General features: G+C 46.4%; 1 protein-coding gene across 4 annotated transcripts in view; it reads left to right on the top strand.

The window, feature by feature from the left end:
• The window catches only part of ZNF618 (zinc finger protein 618), a 169,589-nt gene that overhangs the window by 79,722 nt on the left and 63,822 nt on the right, over positions 1–26,045 (top strand). For all 4 annotated transcript variants that reach the window (XM_025360810.1, XM_025360813.1, XM_025360811.1 and 1 more), the window contains exon 2: positions 13,071–13,114. In XM_025360810.1, the coding sequence (XP_025216595.1) occupies positions 13,071–13,114 (44 nt within the window). The remainder of the gene's footprint in view (positions 1–13,070; positions 13,115–26,045) is intronic.

The following is a 26,045-nucleotide window of genomic DNA, read 5'->3' as shown; positions in this document are numbered from 1 at the left end:
GCCTGTAATCCCAGCTACTCGGGAGGCTGAGGCAGGAGAATCACTTGAACCTGGGAGGCAGAGGTTGCAGTGAGCCAAAATCACGCCACTGCACTCCAGTCTGGGCAACAAGAGCGAAACTCTGTCTCAAAACAAGAAAAAAAAAAAAAAAAGAGCATTGGACTAGATTAGAGGGGGGAAGCATGCTTCCATCCCCAACTTTACCATACTCACTGCAGACATCAGTAGTCAATCACAGCACTTTCTAACCGAGCTCTGCTGTGACCTCAGAATCTTTCTCCACACATGGTCCCAGGCAGCCACTACTAAGTGGTTAGAAGAGGCCATTCTTAAAGTAGATGAAATGATTCCTTGGACTCCATTCACCACCCTGGCTCTCTGACTATTGGAACTACAATTCCTTTATGTTTTAAACCAGTTGACTGACTTTTATGAAGCCTCATCTTAACGCAACATGTCCATAGCCCTAGGTACCGTGGAGCCACAGAGAAGCTGAGAACAGCAAGCCACCCTCACACAACCTACAGTTTGGTGGGGAGCACGGCTGCAGAGTGGCGATGTTCTTAGGTGTTCTCAGGCACCTTCTTGGTGCTCATGGTCAGGGAAGGCTCCCTAGACGTGGTTAGAGTAGACTGTTGTCTAGGCAGTGAGACAGTATTAGCAAGTTTCAGAATTACGAGGGTCCTCAAAATTCTCTAGTTTATAGCTAGACAACAGAGGCCCAGAGGAAAAGGGACTTGCCCAAATTTTAATAAGTGGTAATAGTTATAGCTAAAGTTTACTATTAATAAATCATTTTATAAAAAGTAATTATTTATATAGGTAGTACTTATATGCTACTTACTAAGTGCCAGACGCTGTTCTGAGAGCTTTATGTATTTTGAACTGATGGGGTCCTCAGTCACCTTGTGAGGTCAGTACTGTTATTATCTCCATTTGACAGATAAGGAAACTGGGTCACAAAGGTTAAGTGACTTACCCAGTGACACATAGTGTGTAAGTGGTGGAGCCAGGGTTCGAACCCAGCCCATCTGCCTGTAGATTCTATACTGGGAACTACTGTGCCAAATAAATCCTGCCGACTGGAGTGATCAGAATATGTTTGCCTTTTTAAAAAATGTATTAATTTTACTTACCACCATCAATGTAATCTTAATGACATCATCCAGATCTGGGGCTTATGTAGTGTTGTTAGCACTGGCTGAGAATGTTGCAGACTTTCTATCACTTCATCCACCCAATAGCCGTGGGATGGGGGGATTTTTATCTCTGTTTTACATCAGAGGAAACTAAGGCTGAGAGACAGGGTGTGTCCAGCTACTAAGTGGCCCAGGCAGAATTTGAACTCAGGCCTGACTGACTCCAGATGTCAGAGTTGGAATGTTTCTGAGAGGCCATGGGCCCAGCAACCTCACTGAACAGACGGGCAGTCTGAGGGCCAGAGACTGCCTCTCGAACAAGTCAGAGGAGGGCCTGGTGCTAACAGGGGTCTCCTAGAGTGTGAAGTTCTTCCTCCTCCCTGGTGAGGCTGTCCAGACATGCCAGCATTACCCTGGCCATATCAAAGGAGGCTGAAGCCTTCAGTTCACCAGAAGAGATTTGAGGACAGCCTCTTCCCCTACTGCCATACATAGAAATACCTAAGGGGGTGACTTAAAACCTTGTCCCTGAATTCTAGGTTCACCTACTTTGGAGTTTGCAACCCTTTGTATTTATAATAGGTTTTTCTCTCCATGAAGCAAAAAAAGTTTCCTTTTTTTTTAAATCCCCAACCCCCACTTCCTGCTGATCTGAAGTGAATATTTATCACATCTTTAATGAGTAATCTGAGTCTCAGCTTGGTGAGGCTGTACCAGGACATGGTTTATGGCTGATCTGGTTTTAACTCGCTCCAGGCGGTTTTCCCTAGAGTTTTCTGTAAAATCATAAACCTGGAGAGAGAATTTTTGTGGAATTCAGTCACATGACTCACTCTTTTGTAAATTGAGAGATTAACTGTGACTGGAAAGAACTGAGATGCATTTCTTTTTTAAAAAAGAAAACAAGCAGAGCAGCATTTATGCACCCAGAGGAACGTGTCCACGCTGAAAGATGACGGGGCAAGTCACTTTCTCCAAGGTCACCCCACCAGCCTTGGAGGCAGGATGGTGTAGGGTTTGAAAATGTGGATTTGGACTTGGAGTATCTGGATTGGAGTCCTGGCTGAGTCTTTCCCAGCCGGTCCCTGAACCCAGCATGCCTCTAAGGCCTCCCCTGCATATGGGGACTGGTGACATCCCCACCTCTTATTACCATGTTGAGAACATTGAATGAGATGATGCATGCTGTACCCTGAGCCAGAGCAGGCACATGGGAGGTGCCCAGTGGATGCTGGCCGCTTCTAGATCGCTAGGATTATCTTCATTTGAAGCCTTTTATGCTGAATTGATGATACTAGCTGGCACTACATAGATGGAAAGACCCTGTTCCAAGCACGACTAGCTCATTTAATCTTCACAATGGCTCTATGAGGTAGGCAGTGGGATCTCCCCATTTTACAGATAAAGGAACAGAGGCACTGAGAGATCATGATGCATCCAGTGTCCTACTCGCACATGGGGGCGCTTGTGCCCAGGCTGACTCCCAGTAACCATTACCCTGTTGCTGCTGCTGGCTTCTTTCTTCCTGGTGACTGCTGGAGCCTATGGGCATTTTGATTGCTGGTCCCTGGGAGGGAGACCAGGCTTCGCCTTGCCTTAGCTCAGACCTCAGCCAACCCGCCCTGGACTTTGACATCTACCCCCTAACTGGTCTTGGTGTCTGTCATAGCCCTAGCCAGCAGCCCGTTGGAGGACAGAATTCTGACCATGTTACTGCCCTGCCGGGAGCCCCTGATGGCAGGTGAAGGATATATGGGAGCTCCCTGCTATCCCTGAGAAACTTGTAAATGTGAAATTTCTTCAATATAAAAAGTGTTTTAGGCCGGGCACGGTGGCTCATGCCTGTAAATCCCAGCACTTTGGGAGGCTGAGGCAGGCGGATCACCTGAGGTCGGGCGTTCGAGACCAGCCTGACAGACATGGTGAAACCTCATCTCTACTAAAAATACAAAATCAGCCGGGCGTCGTGGCACATGCCTGTAATCCCAGCTACTCAGGAGGCTGAGGGAGGAATTGCTTGAACCTGGGAGGTGGAGGTTGTGGTGGTGAACCGAGATTGCGCCATTGCACTCCAGCCTGGGCAACAAGAGTGAAACTCCATCTCAAAACAAAATAGTTTTAAAAAATAAAAACACCTCACTGGGCCTGATCTAGGAAAAACCTCACTCTTTTTGAAACAACATTTAGAACACTTTCTGATCCTGCCCAGCTCGGGGACTAGAACACACATTAATCAACCAGAAACTGTCATAGTACCTGTTCGATTCATGTGCAGACTGAGGGCTCCAGCCATGGTGGCACCTGGTGCCCTGGGATGGGAACCAGACTGTGCCTTGGGTAGTGAGTCCCACATAGCCCTGCAGGGGAGGCTGCTGCCTCCACCTCTCTGCAGATTTCCACCTTTTCCATATTTTTATTTTTTATTTTTATTTTTATTTTTTTGAGATGAAGTTTTGCTCTTGCTGCCCAGGCTGGAGTACAATGGTGCAATCTCGGCTCACTGCAACCTCTGCCTCCTGGGTTCAAGTGATTCTCCTGCCTCAGCCTCCTGAGTAGCTGGGATTACAGGAGTCCAGCTGGCTAATTTTTTGTATTTTTAGGCGAGATAGGGTTTTGCCATGTTGGCCAAGCTGGTCTTGAACTCCTGACCTCAGGTGATCCAGCCACCTCGGCCTCCCAAAGTGTTGGGATTACAGGCGTGAGCCACCGCGCCTGGCCCCCTTCTCCTTGAAACTTCGTGACTCAGGCCTCAGGTTTAGAGGTGAATTATTCTATTCCTCCATCCCTCCCAGGGGCCCAGGTCTGTGCATGAAGGAAACCAGGCCCTCTGCACATAGTCTAAGACTGGCAGGGGTTTCTCAATAGCTGCTGCAGTTTATTTAAACAACAACAGCAACAAAAACCTGTGTTCAAAGAGCAACTAATATGTGCTGGTGTCTTGCTGGGTGTTTTTCTCATATTATCTCAGTTGATCCCTGCTGCTCCCAGTAGCTCTCAGTCCTGCAGCTTTCTCTCCTCCACCACCTTCCCCAAACCACCATCATCTCTTCCCTGGAAGGGGACACTGGACTCTGTGCTGGCTATTGCCCCCGGTCTGCATACTGCAGCTCGCAGTTGCTTTTGGGGTGCACATGCCTTCCAAGTCTGTCCATAAGCTTCCAGCTCCCTTAGCCTGACTTACAGGACTCACTGATTCCTGACTGTTGACAGTGATGTCAAAGACAATGATGATGATGATGAAGACTGTATTAGGGTCTGGATCCAATCTGCATGGCTGCCTATCAGAGACAGGAGAAGAATCCACCTGTACCTGGAAACTCACAGGAAGCAGACAAGACCCACACTGGTTCCATTCCAGGGACGCATGATTTAGTTTTAACTCTGGACCTCAGAGAGCCAGGGCTTGGGAAAGAAAGGCAGGCATCAGAACCGAGAGGCATAAAGAAAGTGGTAATTTTCCCTGGCTTTCCCTCGTAGTTGGAAACTTGGCCAGTCAATCGCGATGTCTCTGGGGCCTCCTGCGGAGAAGATGCTTAGACCTGGTTTGGGGATGGTCTTCACATTTCTGTTCCATGGAACATTGTGGCCACTCCGCGGCAAATAAAAAGGGGAAAGATCAAACCATTGTTCCTTCCCCTTCAGAGCTGGAAGCTACCAAGTCCAGAGGGAGGTGTGGGCTCCGGCCTGGGGGTCTAGTCAGGAAGTCCTTGTATGAGCCTGTGCATGTTGGGTGGGTTGGGCGCTTCCTTCATTGGTGAAACCTTCAGAGAAGGCTGCAGTCCAGCGAGGCTCAGGGACCTGGGCTTCCCAGCTGAGCAAGGTGGTGCCCTTTTCCTCACTGCCTTGCATGAGGTGCGTGTTGCTCCCTGTCATCCAGCCTGCGTTAGCTTCACCTGCATCTAGAGTTTCTATTGCCCCTGTTGAGTGTGAGCTCTGTGCTCACTATTCCAGCATCCCTCCTCAGAGAAGCTCTTCCTGACCCTGAAGTCTGTTGGATCCTCTTGTCAAAGATGCTGATGGAACCCAGACCTTTTCCTTCAGAGCACGCATCTCATGTGGTAATTATAAACTGATAGATTGAAGCCACTAAGTCGTCAATGCCTGTCCCCTTCACTGTTCTTGTTGCTGTTGTGTCCCCAGTAACTATTTTAGTTCCCAGCCCATAGTAGGCACTTACGTCGTAATACATAGTGGTATTTGGGTGAATGAATAAGGAACCAGGTCTGATTCATCTTAGCATCCTCCACCAGCCAAGGCCTTGCCCAGAATTACACATCTAATAGGAACTTCATAAATATTTATGGAAAAATGGCACAAACCCATGTGAGTTCCAGTTCTTTCAGGCTAGGGTCTTCTCTGGCAGCCTCTAGCCACTCCTCAAGCTTGGAACCTGGGGTAGTCAGTGGCTTTGAGTTACCATGTTCAGTTGGGAAAGATAACACAAAATTAAAAGCCAAGTACAATGTGTTAGACACATACCACTGAGTATGATCTAAGAGGCAAGGTCTAATTAGAGAATTTATCATATATTTGGTTTCCCGGGAACAGAATCCTCTTTGTAACTTGCAAAGCTCTTTATAACTTTTTCAGCATTGGCCCTGGCACTCTTAAATGGCGTTTTTTAGGGACACCTGGTGAAGAGATGCTGGGGCTGCCTGTGCCTGAGTTGGAGCTCTGTGGCTAGACAGAAAAACAGTTCATCCATAAGGTTTGGGGCTAATTTTATCCATTGGTTCCATAGAGGAAGGGCCAAGGATATAGAGGAAATAGCTGTGGACTTGGGGTGAGAAGATGTGTGAACCTTGGCCAAGCCATTGGCAGTGGTTTGGCCATGGATAAGTCACTTAGCCCCTCCAGGTGCTTGGTTAATTCTTGGTCAAAGGGGCATAGTTAAACCGCAGTGTTTTCCCCGCAGGGTTACTGGGAAGATCCCATTCAGCATAACTATCTGTAAAGTACTGTGCTGATGGTTAGTGTTCTCGTGTGTGGGAGAGATGCAATTCCATTTTCCTTGGTGCTAAGGCCCATGATTTTTGGAATCTTCCTTGACTCTTTATCTCATACCCCACATCTTATGTACCAGCACCTACCAGTATATTCAGAACTCAACCTTTCCTCACCCTCTTCAGTCCCTGCCACCATCATCTTTTCCATGGACTGCTCTGTAGCCCCGCCAGCCTCCTGTTTCCCCCCTGGCCTCATGGTCTCCTTTCAACACAGCAGCCAGAGTGATCTTTCTAAAATGGAAGTCAAATTATGTCACTTTGCCAAAAACCTTCTAGTGGCTTTCCAGAGTAGAAGCCAAGGCTCTTCGGTGGCCTGCAAGGCTCTGCATGAGCTGACCTCCATGATCTCGCCTCCTCTCGTCCTCACGTATTCTGCCCCAGGTACCCTGGCATTCTTGCTGTTTGCCAAGCACACCAGGTGTGCTCCTGTCCTGGGGTCATTTGCACTGGCATCCACTTTGCCCCAGACACCACATGGCCAACTCTCTCACCCTCTTACAGTGTTCACCCAATGATGCCAACCTGACCACCCTACTTAAAATTGCAGCCTGTGGCTCCTCCCTTCTCCCCAGCATTCCTGACCACCCTATGCTTCCCTGTTCACGACCCCCCCCCCGCCTCCCCCACACACCATAGAACTGATTACTTTCAAGCCTGCTATATGTTTTACTTATTTATTACACCTTATGTTAGTGTCTCCCCCCACTTGAATGTAATTGCCATGAGGTTATGGATATATCCCAGCTGCCTACAATGATGTCTGGCATGTAGAAGGAGCTTAATAAATGTTTGTTGGATGAATGAGTGACTTCTCCTTGAGTCTTGTGCCTCAGTGGGAGAGACAGAAAGTTATACTTTAAGGTTTGGGGATTCACTGGCTTTTGGAAAGGAAAGAGATATATAAATAAGGCTTGAGTTGTTTCAGACCAACTGTCCTTTAAATATTAGGGGACACAGGGTAGAATCATCATCTGGGCAGGTCCTGGGTTGGTGAATGCTTCTTGCACGTGCAGTGCCCCCTGCAGGCCTCCAGGTTAAATGCAGTTGGTTGCACCCACTACTGAGGCCACATATCTTCCTGCAGGGTTAATTGTACCAGCTGGTTATTTAAAACAATGTTGATGTTTGTACTAACATGTAAAAATATATTAAATATATATTATGGTGTCATATGTATTTGGTGGTTGTGAATGTAACATTCAAATGAATTCGTAAGCTACAAGACTTCAGAGGGCATTTGAGCATGCAGAGAAACTCCCATTTCTTTCTGGGTTCACGTTCATGCTTCCCTTCCATAAGGGTGCAGAGAAGCCTGAAAAATACCACTGGGCATTCAGAATTGTCGCCTAGTGGATTTGAGGTCATCCATCCAGAGCCCAGCAGAGTACTTGCCACATAGTAGGTTTTCAAGAACTATCTGCTGAGTGAATAAAGGAATGATTATTTGCAGTCAATTGATATATTTCATTCAAGCATGACTGCCAATGCACCATTCATCTAAGCAACCTCATTATCAGTATTTTTTGAGAAACAGTCATAATTAGCAGATTCAACTATATTTGCTGAGTATTTGCCCTGTGCCAGGCCCTGAGCTGGGTGCTGCTGACATGGTCATGTGTGGGATGTGGCCTTTGGAGGAGGGACAACACGCACCCCGGAGGGGTGACAGACGCTTCAAGAACTGCAGCCGCAGTCCCAGTCCCATAAAGTTGGTTGATGTCTGCGTGTCAGCAGGGTTGGGAAAACAATGAACAGGGACAAATTAAATCTAGCTGGGGGAGGAGGGAGCCATTCAATTCTCTAGAGACCAAGTAATTTTTGAGTTGCGGTGGGGGAGGAAAAGGCAAAATCCTAATTATAGCACTGTGAAAATATGCTGCGCCAGGTCCATCCTGAGCTTGGCTAGCTGAGGCGCCATCTTGGAAATGCCCCCTCCAAGATGGCGGCCCCCCTCTGCCCTCACAGAGCTAGGAGGACTGGGAGGCCCCCACATTTGTGGCACCTCAGCCTCCCCGAGCCTCAGGCTCGGCTCTCTTATCGAAGAAAGGCATTTCATTCTTCGAGATCAGGCAGCCAGGACCTAAGGAGCTGTTTTTCCTCCATTGTGCAAGCATGACAAATCATTAATTTTTGATTGATTTGCTTAGAATTATGGGCGCCCCAGCATTCTTTCCGCCGCTGAACAGCTGTATAACAAATGAATATATCAGTGTGCACAAAAGATTGGAGATCTAAGAGAAGCAATTACATTGGCCACCCTCCCCCACCCTCACCCCTTCCCGGGCAATGAAGGGAGGAAATTTTTACCAGAAATTCCTCAAGTGGCTTACAAAAAAAAAAATGCCATTTTATAATTGAATTAAATCTTTATCTCTTCATCTTTTGCAGCAGGTTTTTCCAAACACACACTGGTTCCCCACGTGCTTGGGTTCTATCCATCCAGGAGGAATCTTTAATAATGAAATTTCAACTTGTGTGAATTAAAACCAAAATGAAAAAAAGGAAAAAAAGAAAAGAGTAAATTCTACCCCTCCTTTTTACCTTTTTTTTTTTTTTTTTTTTTTTTTTGGTTGCTGCTATTCCTTTAAGATTTTGGAACCGTACCAGTGCACTAAATGTGACCTCCATAACTTTTAAATTAAGAATTTATGCTGGCTTGAAATTTATGAAATATTTCAGCATGAAAGAAAGCCTTTTTCCCTCAGGAAAATTGAGCAATAAATCACAGCACTGTGGATTTACTGCCCTAGAGCCAGCGAGAGATAGGATTTTTTTTTTTTTTTTTTGCTTCATTCTGAAAAAAAAAAATGTAATCATATAAGACAGCTTAGCTGCTATCCTCCCACTCTCTAGAATTTTTAATTTCAGCTGTTTCTGCTTGGATTTATTTCCAATATTCCTGCTCGGCTTTTCAATTTCCTCAGTTATTAAATTTTAATTCAGTGCATTAGCATTTAAATTAAAAAAGGGTTTATTTTATCGAAATCGTTGGCCAGCCCCCATCCCGGAGCACACGAATTGCCTGTTTCTGCCATTTGCACAAAATGTGAAATGCAGCTAATGTCTTACAACTTACATTTGCACAAATTTAGAAATAAAATTTCTGGGTTTGGAATAATATTTTCTTTCCAAGAAAACCCTTAATAAGAGAATGGAAAAGAACAACTTCACATTCATTTGGGAGGGAAGAGGAGGGTCGAATGAAACCAAAAATAGCCTTGCCCAGGTCCTGAGGGGAAACTGGTGAATAAGAATGGGTGGGACTGGGAAGCGGGGACAGGCACTCTTATGCGGAACTGGAGGGCTTGGATACACCTTCACCCCAGCTTCACGAGAGTGAGAAGGAGGATCTCCCTGGGGTCCTGCTTATTTTATTTGCCATAGAGTGGTCTGATTAAGGTTGGGTCAGTTCAACATGGAGTGGGGGAGATGATCTGTTTTAATCTCCTTTCCCTGCCCCCATTTTTTAACCTATGGAGAATCTGAGGTCCAGAGAAAGGAAAGAGCTTGTCTAAGGTTCAAAATGAGACTCAGAGCCAGGGCAACAAGCTACATCCTTAAGAAGCACCCAGTCCAGTGGCAGAAGATGGTGAAACAACAGCAGCTGCAGTGGGGGTTTCCATTACCTGAGTAATGACTACGTATACCAGGGCTGCACTTAGTACTTTAGTGACATTACTGTCATTCTGACTGCACCATTGGAGAAGGCCTTCGGGCTGTGGTGGTCTGGTGGCCAGTCATGAGATGCTGACTTGCAGCTTGTGATTTGGGGAAGACCTTGAGGCAGAAGACCTATGGTCCAGCCCAGGCTGGCTCTGCGACTCGTTCGTCTTATACATATCATTCTGTTTTTCTGTGCCTCAGTTTCCTAGACCCAATAAATAGTGGCGTCTATAACTATAGGGTTGTCAGTGATTATTTTCATTATTATAGCCAAGCACTCACTAAGTACTTTTACATGCTATTACATGTTTTACCTTATTTAAGTTATCTCGCCTCTCAAGTCAGTCCCGTGAGGTAGGGCCTGTGATTAGCATCTTGCCATTTTGCAGATGAAGAAATCGAGGTCTTGGGAGTACATGTGACTTGCTGAAGATCACAGTGCTGGAAAATGCAAAACCAGGACTTGAACTCAATCTAACTCTAAACTCTGTTCTCTTAAGCTTCAGTTCAAATTGAGACTCAGGTCAGATTACACAGGGTACAGATGAGTTTATTGTTTAGGTTGAATCATATGAAATTGCTGATGTTAGAACATTTTGGCCTCGGCACATGGAAATGTCAGAAGTTCAGCTTAATCCACTTGGAAGGAATGGCAGTGATGTATTTGTAAGGACAGACCATACCGGCCTGGCGTGTATGAAACTCCACCCTGGGAGCTGGTGCTCCCAATACAGTGGGCTTTGGCTCTCTCTTCATGGTGTAGCTGGACTTGGCCAGGTGCACATGCTGTGATTGCCATGTGCTGTGATACTGAGACATGTGTCTTGGACATCTCCCACTGAATCCATTGTCCATCCATATCCCAATGAAGCAACTCTCATCCGCCACCATCTGAACATCCCACACCCTGACCAGGTAGAACTCTTTCCTCTAGTTGCCCCAGTTTCCCAGCAGTACCACCTGAGTCTCTGCGAAAGTATTCGACAACTCTTTGAATATTTTTAGCACTTTCTCTTTGTTTTATAAAAATGGGTGGAAAACAGAAACACGTGCAGCTACCAGTAACACAAAAGCCGAAGTATTCACTCAGTAAAAGAGAAACAAAGGTGGAGATTATTAGGCATGCTGAAAACAGAGACTCTTATCCCACACTCTGTCACATGTTTGCTGCACTTGAGCTGGTCAACTCTGTGTGAAATTGTGAAGGAAAAGGACAAAAATGACAACTTTAAAAGTGTGTGTGACATGCTAAAAATACACGCACAGAATTAAGTCTGAAAGGCAAGAGATCCATTTGGGAGTTGACCATTTTTTTAAGCTCTCTGGGGCAGAATTTCCACCCATACCACTTCTGCTGCTTATGATGCAAACATTCAAACAACTTCAGCCTGTTCACTTCACATACAAGTTTTGAGGAATGCAAGATATCGGAAAGAGGCCGTAATTGATCTGTTATTTTGCTTCCATTGAAATGATATGCAAACCGTTTTCTGCTTTCTTGTTTCTTCTGTTGAAATAATACATGAACAGCTCATTAATTTCTTCCTTCCCGACCTCACATTTCTCCCTCCCTATTCAGCCTTAACCTTTCCCTTTCCCTTGTGTGGGAAATAGGAGCTGTTTGATGTCACCCCATTTCCCAGTTGGCTCTCCTGAATATCGGTGGGAAGTAAAATGCTCCATAACTGAGGAAGTTGGACTTTGGGGTGACCCAGTCCTGAGCTTATAGCTGTGGGACTTTCAATAAATAAATTATTTGACCTTCTGTGCCCTTGCTGTAAAATGGGGATATTATGGGGTGGAGTGGGGGAGGACCTATGGTGAGGATTAAATGAGAGAAGGCGTTAATGTCCATATCCTAGCGCCTAATGGGAAGTTCTCCATGGGGAGCAAGTGTGGATGCCTGCTGGGACCAGACAAGGGCTGGGTGATTATAAGGCAGGAGGAGGGGATGGAGACTGTGGAGAACCAAGTATGTCAGCTCTAGCTGCCCGTCACCATGTAGGACTGGGTATCACAGAGTTATCCAGTTTAATAAGAGAAGGTGGAGATCTGGCCTTTTTTCAGTGCAATTCTTTTATTTTTATATATTGCCAATTTGTTTGAATCGAAGTCCGCCATCTGATTTTGCCAGTTTGCAACTTCTCGTAAACACTCATCAAAAGGTAGCTGCTGGTGTTTTATTTCAGATCCTCAGTCCATCCTCAGTCCTGAAATTCAAAGAAACTTGAAAAAGTTTTTATAACTGATGAGGCAGCAGAACTTGACCTGAAGGGAGAAAAGGCTAGTTACGGTCCTGATGGTTGTCTTGTTGGCATTTATCCTACGTAGGGTTACCTATGCATATGTTTTACGATAGAAATAACAACGTGCTTGATTAGCAGGGGCTCTGCCAGGGTTGTTTCAAAATATAAGACATAGGGCCGTACATTACCTTTGTAAAGTTGGAAAAATTCTGAATTTGGAAACAGATATGCACCTGAATTTCAGACCTGTATTATCCTATGATTCTTATTAGAAGTGTTTTGACAAAGCCCAGGAATGCATCTTCAGCTGGCGGTGATGGAGGATCTAGACATTGTTCCCAGGTCTGCAACCTCTCTGTCAGCCTCTGCATTGAGGTCCCCCTGAGCACTGGTCCAGGAGTCAGGACCCCTGGAGTTTGTTTTCATGAGACTTCAGGCAGCTCCCTCTGTGCCCAGGTCCCCAGTCTCTGCATCTGAACCAGAATTTTATGATTTCTGAAAATTTCATTTGGTTAGCTTTATCTCCCCCTCCCCCCGACACCCAAATAAAAGAGATTAAGAACTGGCACTCTCTTGCCTTCTGCTCATAGGGTTGGGGAAAAGAATATTTTAACGTAATAGGATTTTTTCCCTCTGGTTGGTAGGAATAAATCTACAGCTACTGTTTTATTGGAAATCCCAGCTGAAAATAAAAATGGTGCAATTCAATCTCAGATTTAGCTGGTTACTTACTTTTCACTGAGTCCCCAGGGCAGTGCAGTTGCTGAGTTTGTGTTGGCAGTGGGTGCTCAGTGGGATTTAAAGGGCCAAGCAAGTGGGATTGCGGGGAGGTGTCCTGACTCCCTCTTACCACTGGGTGCAAGTGTGTCCAGCCTGGAGGAGCGGGACAGGGGCTTGTGGCCAGCTCACCCCACAGTCTGAAGGCTGGTATTCAGTGGGAGCTTGGCGGGGTGGCAGCAGGTTGAGTCTACGTCTTCTGCCTTGGCTGATGTAGGTGTTTTGGGTTTCTTTTGCAGGCTGACGGAGCCAGTGCAGCCGGAAGGAAAAGCACTGCGAGCAGGTACACTCCCTCTCCTGCCCCCAGCTTGTCCACCCACTGACTCAGGTCTTCATGACTAACAGTTACCACTCTCTGGTCCTCACCTTCCCCTTGAAAGGATGGATGGTCCAGGCCAGCCCTCCTTGGCAAGAAGTATCCAGACTTCCCCAGACAGTGTGAGGTCATGGAAAGCATTTTCCATGTGGGTACCTGTGACCAGAATCCAAGGATGGTTCATTCCTGAACCGGCCATTGGCCGCTCAAGTTGAGAACTTAGGAGTGAAGTGTAAGACTAGGCAGAAAGACCTGGGCTGGAATTCCATCTGGCCTGCTGCATGGCGAACTCCTGGGGCAGCTAGTCCCATCCTTATCCAGAATCCATTGGCCTACGTGCTAGTGTCATGTGCTCCTCTCTCTGAACCAGTCATGCCAAAGCAGGGGATGGGATACTCTGATTAGCCAGGGTGGAGAGGGGGTGGCCTGTCTCACCCTCAAGGATGGTAGGAGAAGGGAGGGGGGTTGTCCCCAATGGAGAACTGGACTGTTTTTACCAAAGAAGAGAGAAAGAGATATCAGACAGTCCCAAGCTATGGACATCATGACAGGTGTCACAGGTAGGTACTGGGTAATGTTAGCACCCATGCTGCTGCTGCTGTTGCTGCTGTTCTGTTGGGTAGAGCAAGGCTACCATGGCCATGTGACCTTTATTTGGGGCTTTGGAGGCAGAAAGAAGGTAAGGGACAGACAAGAGAGATGGCTCCCCAGAACACATACATAAAATCTAGAATCGATCCTACGGTTACCTGTTAGAGCTGAGGGTCAGATTATGAATGCCAAGCAGAATAATTTGCCCGTTGGCCTATGGAACACTAGTTCTTTAAAATGTTAATGGATTTTTTTGTGTGGGGAAAAAAGGGTTCTTTCTGTGGCCCAGTAAGTTCAGAGGACAGTAGGTTAAACGAAATTAAAAAGGTTTATTTGCTGTGGGACTTTCCAGATCTTTTAATATGCTAATGTGTGTGCTTGAGAAGAGATAGGCAGAGAGAGAGAGAGAGAGAATCATGTTTAGAGAGTGAGAGAATCATATTTCTCAAACTTCTTAACCATGGGACCCCTTTATTGAAGTTCATTGCATTGAGCAAATGTTCTTTGGAATGTACTTTGAGAAACCGTGGAAAGATACTGACATTCTCTGAGCAGGAGAGTAATGTGTTCAGCTTGGTGTTTCAGGAATACCACCCTGGCAGCCGTTTGTTGGGTGGATTGGAGGCTGGTAGAATAGAGGCCATGGTACCAGGCTGGAGGTCTCTGCAACCCAAAGACCTGTGTTGCGTGGCAAATATTTTACGCTTTGCAGGCTGTATGATCTTTGTGGCAGTTCTCAACTCCGCCATTATAATGCTGAAGCAGCCATGGCGATACATAAATATGCCCATAAATGGCCATAGTTTGTCAGCCCCTAGTCTAAACTGACTCCTACCTGAGAGCCTCTGCAACTGCTGTTCCCTGTGCCTGGAATGTTCTTTCTCTGATCTTCCCATGATGAATGTCCTTTCATCTTTCAGATCTGGAATCTCTTCTACCCTCAGGGAAGCTTTCCCTGACCCCCCGTATCAAGTTACCTCCACCCCAGTCTGTGGTGTGTGGCCTTCATAACCTGTTTATGCTGTTTAATTATTTCATTTTCATTATTCGTTATTCCCTTCCCTGTGTTCCTTTTTTTCTGTCTCTCTGAGAGTGCCAGCTCCGTAGGCAGAGAGCATGTCCGTCTTGTTCACTGCCGTGGGCCTGGCCCCTAGCAGGTTGTCAGTACATGTTTATGGGATGGGCACACTAGATGAGATGGAAGAAGATGTGCGAGTGACGTAGAGACAGGGAGTGTGGAGAGGAGCAGGTAGAATTCAGAGATGGTGCACTTGGGCCTGTGGTCACTGGGGGTGACCCATATAGCCAGCAGCTGCCCAGCATTTTGTGTTTCTCTCCTGAGTCCCTAGGAGTGGAATTTGTGTAAGAACAATGTGTGAGGCTGTGGCCTGCGGGGCAGTAGCAGTTGTCATACCAGTGCCTGTAAGTATTTCTTGGATCAGGAAATCAAGACTGGAAGGGGCGTTGAGTTTGTCTAGACCACCCTGTCATTGTGCAATGGGGAGATCGAGGCCTTTGGGAGGAAGGGCCCTGCTTGGGGACATATAATGAGTCAGTGGCTGTGTTGGGCCTTGAACCTGCCAAAGCTGGTGCTTTCTCCACTCCTCAGTGCCATGCCCAAGTGAGGGTCTAGACAGCCTCTCCCACTTTCCTCCCACTTTCACTAAGCACCTGCTCTGGTAGGCCCAGTGCTGTATGCTGTGAACTCAGATGGGTTAGATGCTAATTTATTCACCTAGTCAGACATTGAGTGTCTCCTGCATGACAGGCACTGTTCGAAGTACTGCACTGAGTGAATGAAGAGACAAAGCACCACCCACCCGTCATCAGTCCTGTGGGAATGTGGTCTGCCCTCACTCTCTGATGCGTGAATCTCTCCTACACGAGCATCTCTGCCTGGTAATTGTAGCCAGAGAAGAACAGGCAGGTTTTCCCACAGTGGCTGCCTGAAGCTCTGATTTGAGTATTATCCCCCTAAGGCTGTAGTTGGTGGAAGAATGCTGAGATTGATTAGAGATGCCTGCCCAGTCACAGGAGGGGTAGGGTGGCATGTGAGACATTGATTTGTTCTCCCTGCTAGCCTAGCCTCTCTATCACACATACTCAGTGACTGAGCCCCTGTGTTACTACCATGGTGCTAGAATATGCATCAGGAAGAGCCACCCAAACCTGGGGTTGTGTATGGCTTAAGGTGTAAAAACAGACTTTTTAATAGTAATGACTACCATTTGGTCAACATTTCTTTGTTAGGCTCTGAGCTAAGTGATTTATGTGTATTAATTTATTAATTTTTCTTTTCTTGGAGACAGGATCTCATTCTGTTGCTCAGGCTGGAGTGCAGTGGTGCAGTCTCTGCTCACTGCATCCTCTACCTCTCGGACTCAAGCAATCCTTCCGTCTCGGCCTTCCAACTAGTTGGGACTACAGGCATGCAGCACTACCTCTGGCTAATTTTGCATTTTTTTGTAGAGCTGGGGTTTCACTGTGTTGCCCAGGCTGGTCTCAAACTCCTGAGCTCTAGCGATGCACCCATCTTGGCCTCCCAAAGTGCTGGAATTACAGATACGAGCCACCGTGCCCAGCCTCATTTTTTAATTTAATGTAATCTTTATAACAACCTCATGAGAGAGATACTCTTATTATTCCCACTTTATAGATGAGGAAGCTGAGGCACAGAGAGGTTTACCGGCCCAAAGCTGCCTAGGTGGAGGTAGGCAGTAGAGCCAGAAAGTCTACCCGAGTCTGACTTCTGTGATGCATACACTTACCCACCACGCCCTCCTGCTTCTTGGTAGGAAAGGATCAGTTAATACATATTACAGGAGCCTGTTTGGGGCCAGGAACTGTGCTGTAGGCTGGGGGCCTATCAAGAAGGTGGGACTCTGGAGGAGCTCACAGGCAAGTTTATAGATTCTGTGATGAAAACCAATCCTTTGAAAGACTAACACACTATTACTTATATAGTGACTAGATGTTCAGTCTGAGAAGTGAATTATATGTTAACCGTCAAGGGAACATTGTCGGGCCTGGTGTGGTGGCTCACCCCTGTAATCCCAGCACTTTGGGAGGCTGAGGCGGGCGGATCACTTGAGGTCAGGAGTTTGAGACCAGCCTGGTCAACATGGCGAAACCCTGTCTCAACTAAAAAAATACAAAAATTAGCCAGGCATGGTGGCACGCACCTGTGATCCCAGTTACTCAGGAGGCTGAGGCAGGAGAATTGCTTGAACCCAGGAGGTGAAGGTTGCAGGGTTGCAGTGAGCCAAGATCATGCCGCTGCACTCCAGCCTGGGCAACAGAGTAACACTCTGTCTTAAAAAAAAAAAAAGAGAGAACATTGTCGGTGTAGTGGCCTTAGCTGACACCACTGGTGATTTGACCATGGCCAGGTGGGATTTCAATGGGTAGCCACTTTGTAGAGCATTAGAGCTCATTTAATCCCTGCTTCAGATGGAGAAATGAAGGTCCTAAGATTCCCCAAAGTCAGAATTAGGTTAGACGGCTCTGGGCGGAATGACCTTGAAGGACCCCCAGCCCTCTAACTGGGCCTCCACCCCCAGCTATGCTATGGCACACTCTGCTACTACACCAGGGCCGGCTTTCATCCCAGCGCCTTCCTCTTGGCCTGGAACACATAATGTTATTTCTCCAGAGGGCTTCTGGCTAAACCCCAAAATCAACAGCATGGGCTGCTACGGAATTAGTGTTAAATTGAGGGGACAAGGAGAGGTGGTGTTTCTGATCTTAAGAAACAACTGAATGTGGTTTGGTTTACTTCCCTGTAACCCAAACTGGGTTGATTTTGCAAGACCAGTGATCCCAACACTTGAGGTTAATGTCGATCTGGTGTGCAGGTTACAAATCATGTAGCACAACTCCAGCCAAACCCTACTTATTCTAAGGGTCAGGGGGGCTATGGGGCCTTAACTTTGGAAAATTCTAAAGGAAATGCAGTTTTTGTAATCAAGTAAATGATTTGTAATCAAGTAAATCAATTATAGACTTGGTGTAATAAAGAATCATATATAAATATATATATTTTTTTCTTTTGTCAGCTGAGGATTTTCGGAGCTAGAAGGACTGTAGAAAATGTAGTCCAGCCCTTTCATTTTAGAGATAAGGAAATCGGGATAGGAGAGGTTAAAGGGCTCATTATTTTGTTATAGGTTGCCCAACAAGTGAACAGGGTCTTGTAGACAAGGATATTGGGGAGGAGAATAAGAAAAACATCAAATCTCATCCATTCATTCCACAAATATTTACTGAGTGCCTACTAAGTGCTTGGCACTGACCTGGGTGCTGGAGGCACAGCAGGGAATGAAACAGACAGAAATCCCTGCCCTTGTAGAGCTGATGTTGTAGTGGGAGTAGAGCAGCTGTAATGAATACATAAAGTATATGCTTGTTAGATGATAACAAGTGCTGTGGAGGGAAAGCAGAGGAGATCGGGAGAGCCGGAGACAGCGTTGCCTCTCTAATTTGAGCATTCAGGGAAGGTGAGTCATGAACAAGGACCTGAAAGTTGAGGGGCCAAACCAAGCAGTCATTTGGGGGAAGTGCATTCCAGGCAGAGAGAATAGCAGGTGCAAAGGCCCTGGAGCTGGAGTAGCAGCAAGGAGGCCAGTGTGGCCACGGAGGCCCCTGGAAACCATTATCAGGACTTTGGCCATTCCTGTGTGTGAGATCAGGAGCCACTGGGGAGTTTGAACAGAGAAGTGGCATGATATGATTTGGTTTTAAAAGGATCATTCTGGCTGCCAGGAGGAGAATAAGCATCAGGGGATAAGATGTGATGATAGGTGTTGCCAGGGGTTCAGGACAGACAGGACCTTAGACGGTAGGCTTAGAGCTGAGTTTCTGAAGGGCTATTTTTTTTTCAGGCCTGAGGACTTTAAGTTCAGCAAAGGATTATGTGTAGCCTGCATCCAAAAATGCACAGCCTCCTGCTTGGTTCTTGGATGGCCCCAGAGTGGAGCAGCTGTACTCCTGTGGTCTGCATTCTCCATGCCCCCCTGCCTGGTCTATCAAGCATCTTCCTTACCATCTCTCCAGTCCTGCTAAGGGCCCAGCAGCCTAGTGCAGAATGGAGGAGCCCAGACTGCCTGGATTCAGATTCTGGCACTGTCCATTGCCTGGTTGTGTGACCTTGGGCTCATTACCTAGCCTTCCTGCATTTTGGCTTCCTCATCTGTAAACTGGGGATTATACTAGTACCTCCTTCATAGTGTTGTCAGTGAAGATTAGGTGTAATAATATATATACCCTTAGCACAATGCCTAGTTCAAAGTAGGTGTTCAATAAACATTTATTTTTATTATTACCGTGGTAGATTCTGGTTCCTAGGAGTTGATAACGTGGGGTGACATTGATTCCTTGTAGGGCCTGGACATTGGAGAGAGGGCTGAAGGGAGGGATGACGATGATGGAGCTCTTATTTGTTGAAGGCCTACCATGATCCAAGTATGTGTCTTATTTGATCTTCCCAGCAGCCCTTTCAGATAGTGACTGACATCCCTTTTGTTCAGAGGGAATTGAGGAATAGACTTGTCTGGAGTCACCCAGATGGTAAAATGACTTTCAATGTAGCTAAGTCTTGTTCTTTAATTAAGCCAAGATTTTTCACTGGTGGACCATTTTATATGATAACCACATGTGTGTGGCTGCATAATTATTTGTATCTTCTTCTTGTTTACCATTTTGGTTTTCAGCAGTAAAATAAAAGTAGCCCTAAACAACGCAATTTCATTTGCACAAAATTTCACAGCAGTACAGATTAAGTATTCTTAATCCAGAAATCCAAAATGCCCCCAAATCCGAAACTTTTTGAGCACCAACATGATGCTCAAAGGAAATGCTCATTGGAGCATTTCAGATTTCTGGGTTTTGGATTAGGGATGTTGAACTGGCAAATATAATGGAAATATTCCAAAAACTGAAAGAAAAAAAAATAATCCAGGTACTTCTGTCCCTGAGTGTTTCAGATGAGGAATATTCAACCTGTAGTCAGCCCAGTGCTAGTCAATGAACAGTATAGTATTAGCAGAATGAATTGAGAACTGGGTATGTTTTGGGAGGTATCTTCATCTTGACTCTAGATTTACGTTCCTATTCCTGGAGTTCAGATTTCATTTCTAGAAATGTATTTCCAGAAATATTCTCACCCTACCAAAATTCGGGCAAAGTTTGTCCACAAAAAAATCCTAAATTGCAGGTTGAATGGGGGCTCATGTACTTATTCCAAAGAGGCCAGTTGGTTTTTTGGTGGGCAGAGTTCACTCTGCTTAATTAGTTGCCATTCAACCTAGGCTCTGTAAATAAGGCAGATTCTTGAAAATGTATATGCAGTGTTAGGTTTGGCCTCTGGAGACAGCCACAGAAATGCAAACCACAATTCACGTCCATCAAAATCTGTGAGTTGTTTGTGCCAAAGGGCACTTGAACTTGGGGTGGTCCAGCAGAGGGAATTGGTGGGGGTCTCTGGGAACTCAGTCCTCCCACTCAGCACATGCCCCCCACGCATGCTTCTTGAGCAAAGTAAGAAAGTTCTTCTTGTGAACCTGTGGCTGTTAGTTCAGAGTGTTCAGAATCTTGCCTTGTCCTGAAGCACAATATTGAGAATGCTAAGTAGGAGGACCTGACCTAGTTGCTTCTTGAGGCCTTTAATAACAGAGGCCCTTGATCTGAGAAGGCAACCCAGGAAATATCCACAACCTCACCGTCTGTCTGACTCTGCTGACAAAAAAAGAACATGCTCACCCTTGGCTTGAGCACCCTCCAGACTCCATGTGGAGTGTGACAGTTTACAGCATTGGGACACCTCAAACCCACCTTCTTGATCACTCCTGCCTGCCTGTCCTGCAGTGGACTTGGCTGCAGTGTGGGTCTCCCATCTCTCCTCCTCACTGCTGCATGGAGGGTGGCCTTGCCCCCACTTCTTTTGTTTTCATAGGGGCTAAAAATTCCTCTTCTGCTTCCATTTATGAGTACTCCACTGACGGCCTGTGAGCTCATCTTTTTCATAGTTAACCTAACTTTTCACATTTTGTCTGGTTTACTTAGTAGGCGCGGGAGAAAAGAACTAGTATGCATTGAGTTCCTATTAGGTATGTGGTACCTACATCCATCCATCCTTTAATCTTCTCGAGTACCCTTAGTGGTAAGTATAACAACTGTGATTTGCACATGAGGAAGGGAAGGTGTGGACAGGGTACGGCTCCTAGCAACGATCCCTACATCTGCTTTGTCATCCCCAAGCACCTTGTAAGGACTGGATCATGTAGTTAAAAGAGTCCTGTGTGTGTGTCCAAGGGCAGCGTGCCTCGAGGCAGTGAGCAAACCAGGGCTGAGTTCTCACCCTGGGGTGTTGGGGCAAGAGCTGGTTGGTTGTCACCCCACTAGTCCTAGAGACTGCAGGGTGGAGGGGAGGAAGGCAGTTGTAATGCCAGAATGGGGACAGCACTGTGGAGGGATAGTAAATCTGTGTCAGCAGCTGGGCAGCACTGGGCATCAGCTGGCGACGTGGGCAGGAAGGTGGAGGGGTCGCAGTCCTGCTGGGGCGCTTCCTTATCCATTCATTCCTAGGAGAAGATGGCCAGAGGAGTTGGATCTCAGAGAATGAGAGAAAGGAGTAGTTGCTAAGTCATAGCCTCGGCATGAAGTAATGGTGAACAGAGGGACTGTGTTTATCCTTTGTTTAGACGTCCAGTGTGAGGGCTTAGGGATGGCCTTGTTCTTTAGTGGTTGAGCTTCCTGCCTTCTGGGGTCTGCATGGGACCTCATGTGTGCAGGACAGTCTTTGCAGGGTGGTGCATCTCTGCAGGACAGTGATCATGGGCCCCTCATTGGCCTCCACTACCTACCTGTCTGTTGGGGAGATTCTCTCTGGGAGACAGAGAGGTGGCCCCTCAGAGAACAGTGCACATTGCTAATAGATCAGAATTGCACCATTGCCAGACCCACTGGAAAACGAAGGTAGCGTGTCTGTTTAAAATGCCATTAACACTGCTTCTTCTTAACATCCTGGGCAACCTTCCACATGCCACAGCACCCTCGAAAGAAGTTTCCAGCTGTAACTGTTGAACCCCACCCTGCTAAATTTCGGAGTTTATGACTTGACAAGATTGCCCAAGACTCTTGCTTTCCCCCCTAGGTTGAAATTAACCAGGGAATTTACTGTTAATATTTAAATCATATACTGTCTTTGTGAACTCCAATATTACCCAGCGTTGTGGCTGACTGACACCATACGATGAAGAAAATTAAGTGTCTAAGAATTATCTCCAACTAATGATATATTTATGCATTGTAGGTTACTTTGAATTTCTAGACTGTTAAGAGTTGTTTAATAGGTTAATAGTTTTAATCTATTAATCTAATCTCTTCTACTTGACTATTTATTAAAATATATCAGTGATACATGACAGAAATGGAAGTACAGATCATTTTGAGGGTTATTAAGGAACAGGTGATGGTGTGACGATGTGAAACTTAGGTGGAATAGTAAGTACCGGGCATGGGCCTCGCTCCTGGCATTTGCAGACACTGTGGTTCTGCTCCATGTTCCCTCTCTCAGCTCTCTAAGGCTAGTGATGAAGCTATGACCTTTTTCCCACGATGGCTTCTCTCCTTGTCACTAAAAGCTGGAGACTCTTTATATCTGAAGGACATGTTTGAGCACAGCAGCATTTGAAAACACATCAGGGAGAGAGAGAGAGAGAGAGGCAGGCAGTGAGCGCAGAGCCCAGGCACTTTTCTCTGTGGAAGAGGTGGGGCCCTTCATTCCTGTCCTTTATTTCATGTCGGTGTGACTTTTAGCATCTAACATATGCCCAGTTCTGTCTGGATGCTCAGGAAACAGCAAAAAACAAGGGAATGTATTCCCTGTGTCTTGAGACTTCTGGCATTTAGTCATGTATGTGTTCATTCATTCAACAGGTGTCTTTATTATTTTCTCTTGAGAAAACAAAAATTACCCAAATGGGTCAAAGCCTAGACTTTGGAGTCAGACAGACCTGGTGGAATTCTAGGAAGCGGGGAGACTGAAAAAGTCACTCGATTTCTCCAATCCTTGGTTTTCTTATCTAGAAACCAAAAAATGCCCGTATCAGGCATTGCACAGAAGGATGAGATGGTGTAAGTGTGGGGCCCGGAGCACTGCCCCCAGCATGTCATGAGCACTCAGTATACCACGGCTGCCCTTGGCATCACTCTCCGTGTTTTTTGTGCCATTTGCATCGTGGCTGTCCTCACCAGCATCACCTCGACCCTGCATGCTGGTGTGTTTTGTCGGGTCGTTTTGTTTGTGTCATTGAGCAGACCTTGGCTGACACCTGCCAGAGGACCAGGCACAAGGATACAGAAAGCAGTGGGTAGAGCCCTGGCCTCTGGAAATCTTCCAGAACCACATGGAATTAATTAGAGGGCAGATTTGGAGTTGGGAGTAGGAGCCTGTTAGAAGCAGAGGGGAGCGTTTCCAGAACTGCTGGTGGGAGAATGAAGGCTCCTGAACCGTTAGTGGGGGCAGCTACCCTGTCGCCTGAGGGCCTGAATCTATGCTGATGGGTGGTCCTGATGGCGACCCTGCACCCTCAAGAGAGAATGTCAGGGTATTACCAGGCTACTGTATCTTGGCATTTCAGAAAGTGGGAAGAGTGTGTTACATTTTAGAAAATGTTCATCAGTTCATCAGAAAGGATAAAGATACAACTTTGATACTCAAGAAATAAGCTTCACTTATTCAGAAAATTGGCTTCTGTGAAGCAACTGCAACCTATGTTATAATAAAGGCCAAATGAATGAGTCATTCTTCAGTTCTGAATATTCACTGAAGCAGCAAAACCATCGACAGTTACAGTGATGTTGACGGATTGATCACAGAAAAGTTTTGCCTGGATCAGAGGCTACAGATGCCTCCAGAGCCATGCTGACATTGACCTTTCCTAAGCTTGGTCCTTGTTCACTTGGTAAACAGCCTCTTGCTGACCATCACCCATGTGCTAGCCACTGTTCTGAGTATCATGAGCCAATGAGACAAAATCTTGTCCTCTAGCTCATGTTCTAGTTGAGGAAACAGACAGCAAAGTGGACAGAAAAGTAACAGAGTACATTGAGCGGGTAAATACTGGGGAACCATAAATGAGTTTCAGCCAAGGAGTGACATGACCTTGGCTGCTCTGTCCAATGTGGATTCCAGGGCAGTGTATAGCAGGAAGGGAGATTGGCTATGAGATGTTTACAAGACAGGAGAAAGGAGAAGGTGGCTTGAACTGGAGTGGTGGTCGTGGCATGGTAAGGAATGGTCAGATTCTGGACATACTTTGAAGGTGGGGTTGGCAGGATTTGCTGGTATATTCATAGTGGGGAGTGACAGAGCAGGAAGAGTCAAGGATAGTTCTAGAGTCTGGGCAGTAGGAGCTGGAAGGATGGAATTACTATTAGCTGAAGTGGAGATGATGGTGGTTATTTGATTGTGTTGTCTTAGATTGCAGGTTTTAGCCGGAAGAGTGCTGGGCTAGGAGGCAGAATTGTTTTCCTGTCTTGGGAGAAGAGATGGAGCAGCAGGGTTTTGGACTTGTTAAATACGAGGTGCCTATTAGGTGTCCAGATGGAGGTGTTGAGCAGCTGGAGATTTATGTAGGTCTGGAGTTCGGTGGGGGGACCAGTCCAAGCTGGAGATACAGTTTGGGATTCAACACCATATAGTTAATGTTTAAAACTCAGATTCTAGCTGTGTAGTCCCAGCTACTTGGAAGGCTGAGGTGGGAGGACCGCTTGAGCCCAGGAGTTCAAGACCAGTCTGGGCAACATAGAAAGACTCTGTCTCTCAAAAAAATTAAAATAAAAAAAAAGATAAATAAGAAATAAAAGTACAAGTCTCCATGAGATCACTTAGGAAATGAGTGTGGGTAAAAATGCAAGAGGTTCTAGAACTGATCCTTGGGGCATATCAACGTGTAAGAGCTGGAGTGATGAGGATTCGGCACAAGAGATAAGAATGTCCAGAAGGCCGGAGGTCCACCAGGGGAGCACAGAGCAAAGTGAGCAACCAGCTAGATGGAGGAGAGGGGGGCTGTGTTAGAGGCTGCTACTAGAGGCAGAGTCCGATGGGGACTGAAAAGGGATCACTGGATTGAACAGTGTGGCAGCCACTGGAGATCTTGAAAAGAGAACCTCTGGTGGAGTAGTGGAGGCAACAGCCTGTTGGACTTAACAGGTATTACCAAGGAGCCGGCCTGCCGATATCGGCAAGTAGATAAAAATCATTTGCACTCATATAGTCAGTGGGTGGGAAGTGGGTAGAGTTGGAGGACTTGGCCAGTGGGCAGAGTCCTGTCTGGATGTGCGTTAATGCATTTAACGTCCCATGCATGCGTGCATTCATGGGGAGTGTATTTAAGCTCAGCTGGAGAGCAGTTCACCTTCATTCCTAAGGAGTGGAGTTTTATTCTAGGGGAAGTTAACCAAGTCGTTATTTACACACTGTGATTAGAGACTTTTTCCTCCCCCTTAACATTGTTAAAGGTGGGTGAGGTATGAGAGTAAATGGCACACTTTGGAGGAAGAGCAGGGGTCCTCAGGCTAAGCCTTGGGATGTAGATGTACGCCTTGCCCCCAATCTGTGTAAGGAGACACACACGCCCTGCTGGGTAAAGTTCTGGCCTGTGTAAGGGCCTTAGATGTCTCTGATCCCTGTTCACTCGTGCAGATTGGAAAACTGAGTCTTGGAGTGGGCAGCCAGCCCGGGGAATCAACAGCAGAAATAGGACTAAAGGCCAGGGTGCTGAGCACTGCTCACATCTACTGTGACTTGGTAGAACTTCTAAGCATCAGCATTATTGGCAGAATGATGTGGAAATTGTGCCCAGAAACACAGCCGCCATACTCCCAGGCACCTAGCATCAGCGCGGACTTTCCTCCGACATGCCTGAAATGGCATCTCTTTGGGCCTCAGATCCAATGGTAAGTTACTTGGTTATGTTGTCTTAGGCTGCAAGCTTTAGTGGCAACAGTACCAGAACAGGAGCCAAAAAGTTTTCAGACTAAGCTCATCACTAAGAATTGTATGACCTTGGCCATGCCTTTCCTTCACCTATGTCCACTGAGTTCTTTCTGTGGGCCAGGCATTGTGCTAGAGCTGGGGATACAGACGTGAATAAAACAGACCCAGGCCCTGTTCTGTGCCTCAGTTTCCCCATCTAGCCACGGGACTCTTGTCAATGCCAAGCGTGATGAGGTGGGCATGAGCTCCTTGAAGAACTGTCAGGTGAGACCCAGACAGAGAGAGAGACTGGTTTGTTTCTTAAACCTC

The sequence above is a fragment of the Theropithecus gelada genome, chromosome 15 (assembly GCF_003255815.1).
Source record: "Theropithecus gelada isolate Dixy chromosome 15, Tgel_1.0, whole genome shotgun sequence".
Classification (NCBI taxonomy): Eukaryota; Metazoa; Chordata; class Mammalia; order Primates; family Cercopithecidae; genus Theropithecus; species Theropithecus gelada.
This window is presented reverse-complemented; position numbering and strand designations above follow the sequence as displayed.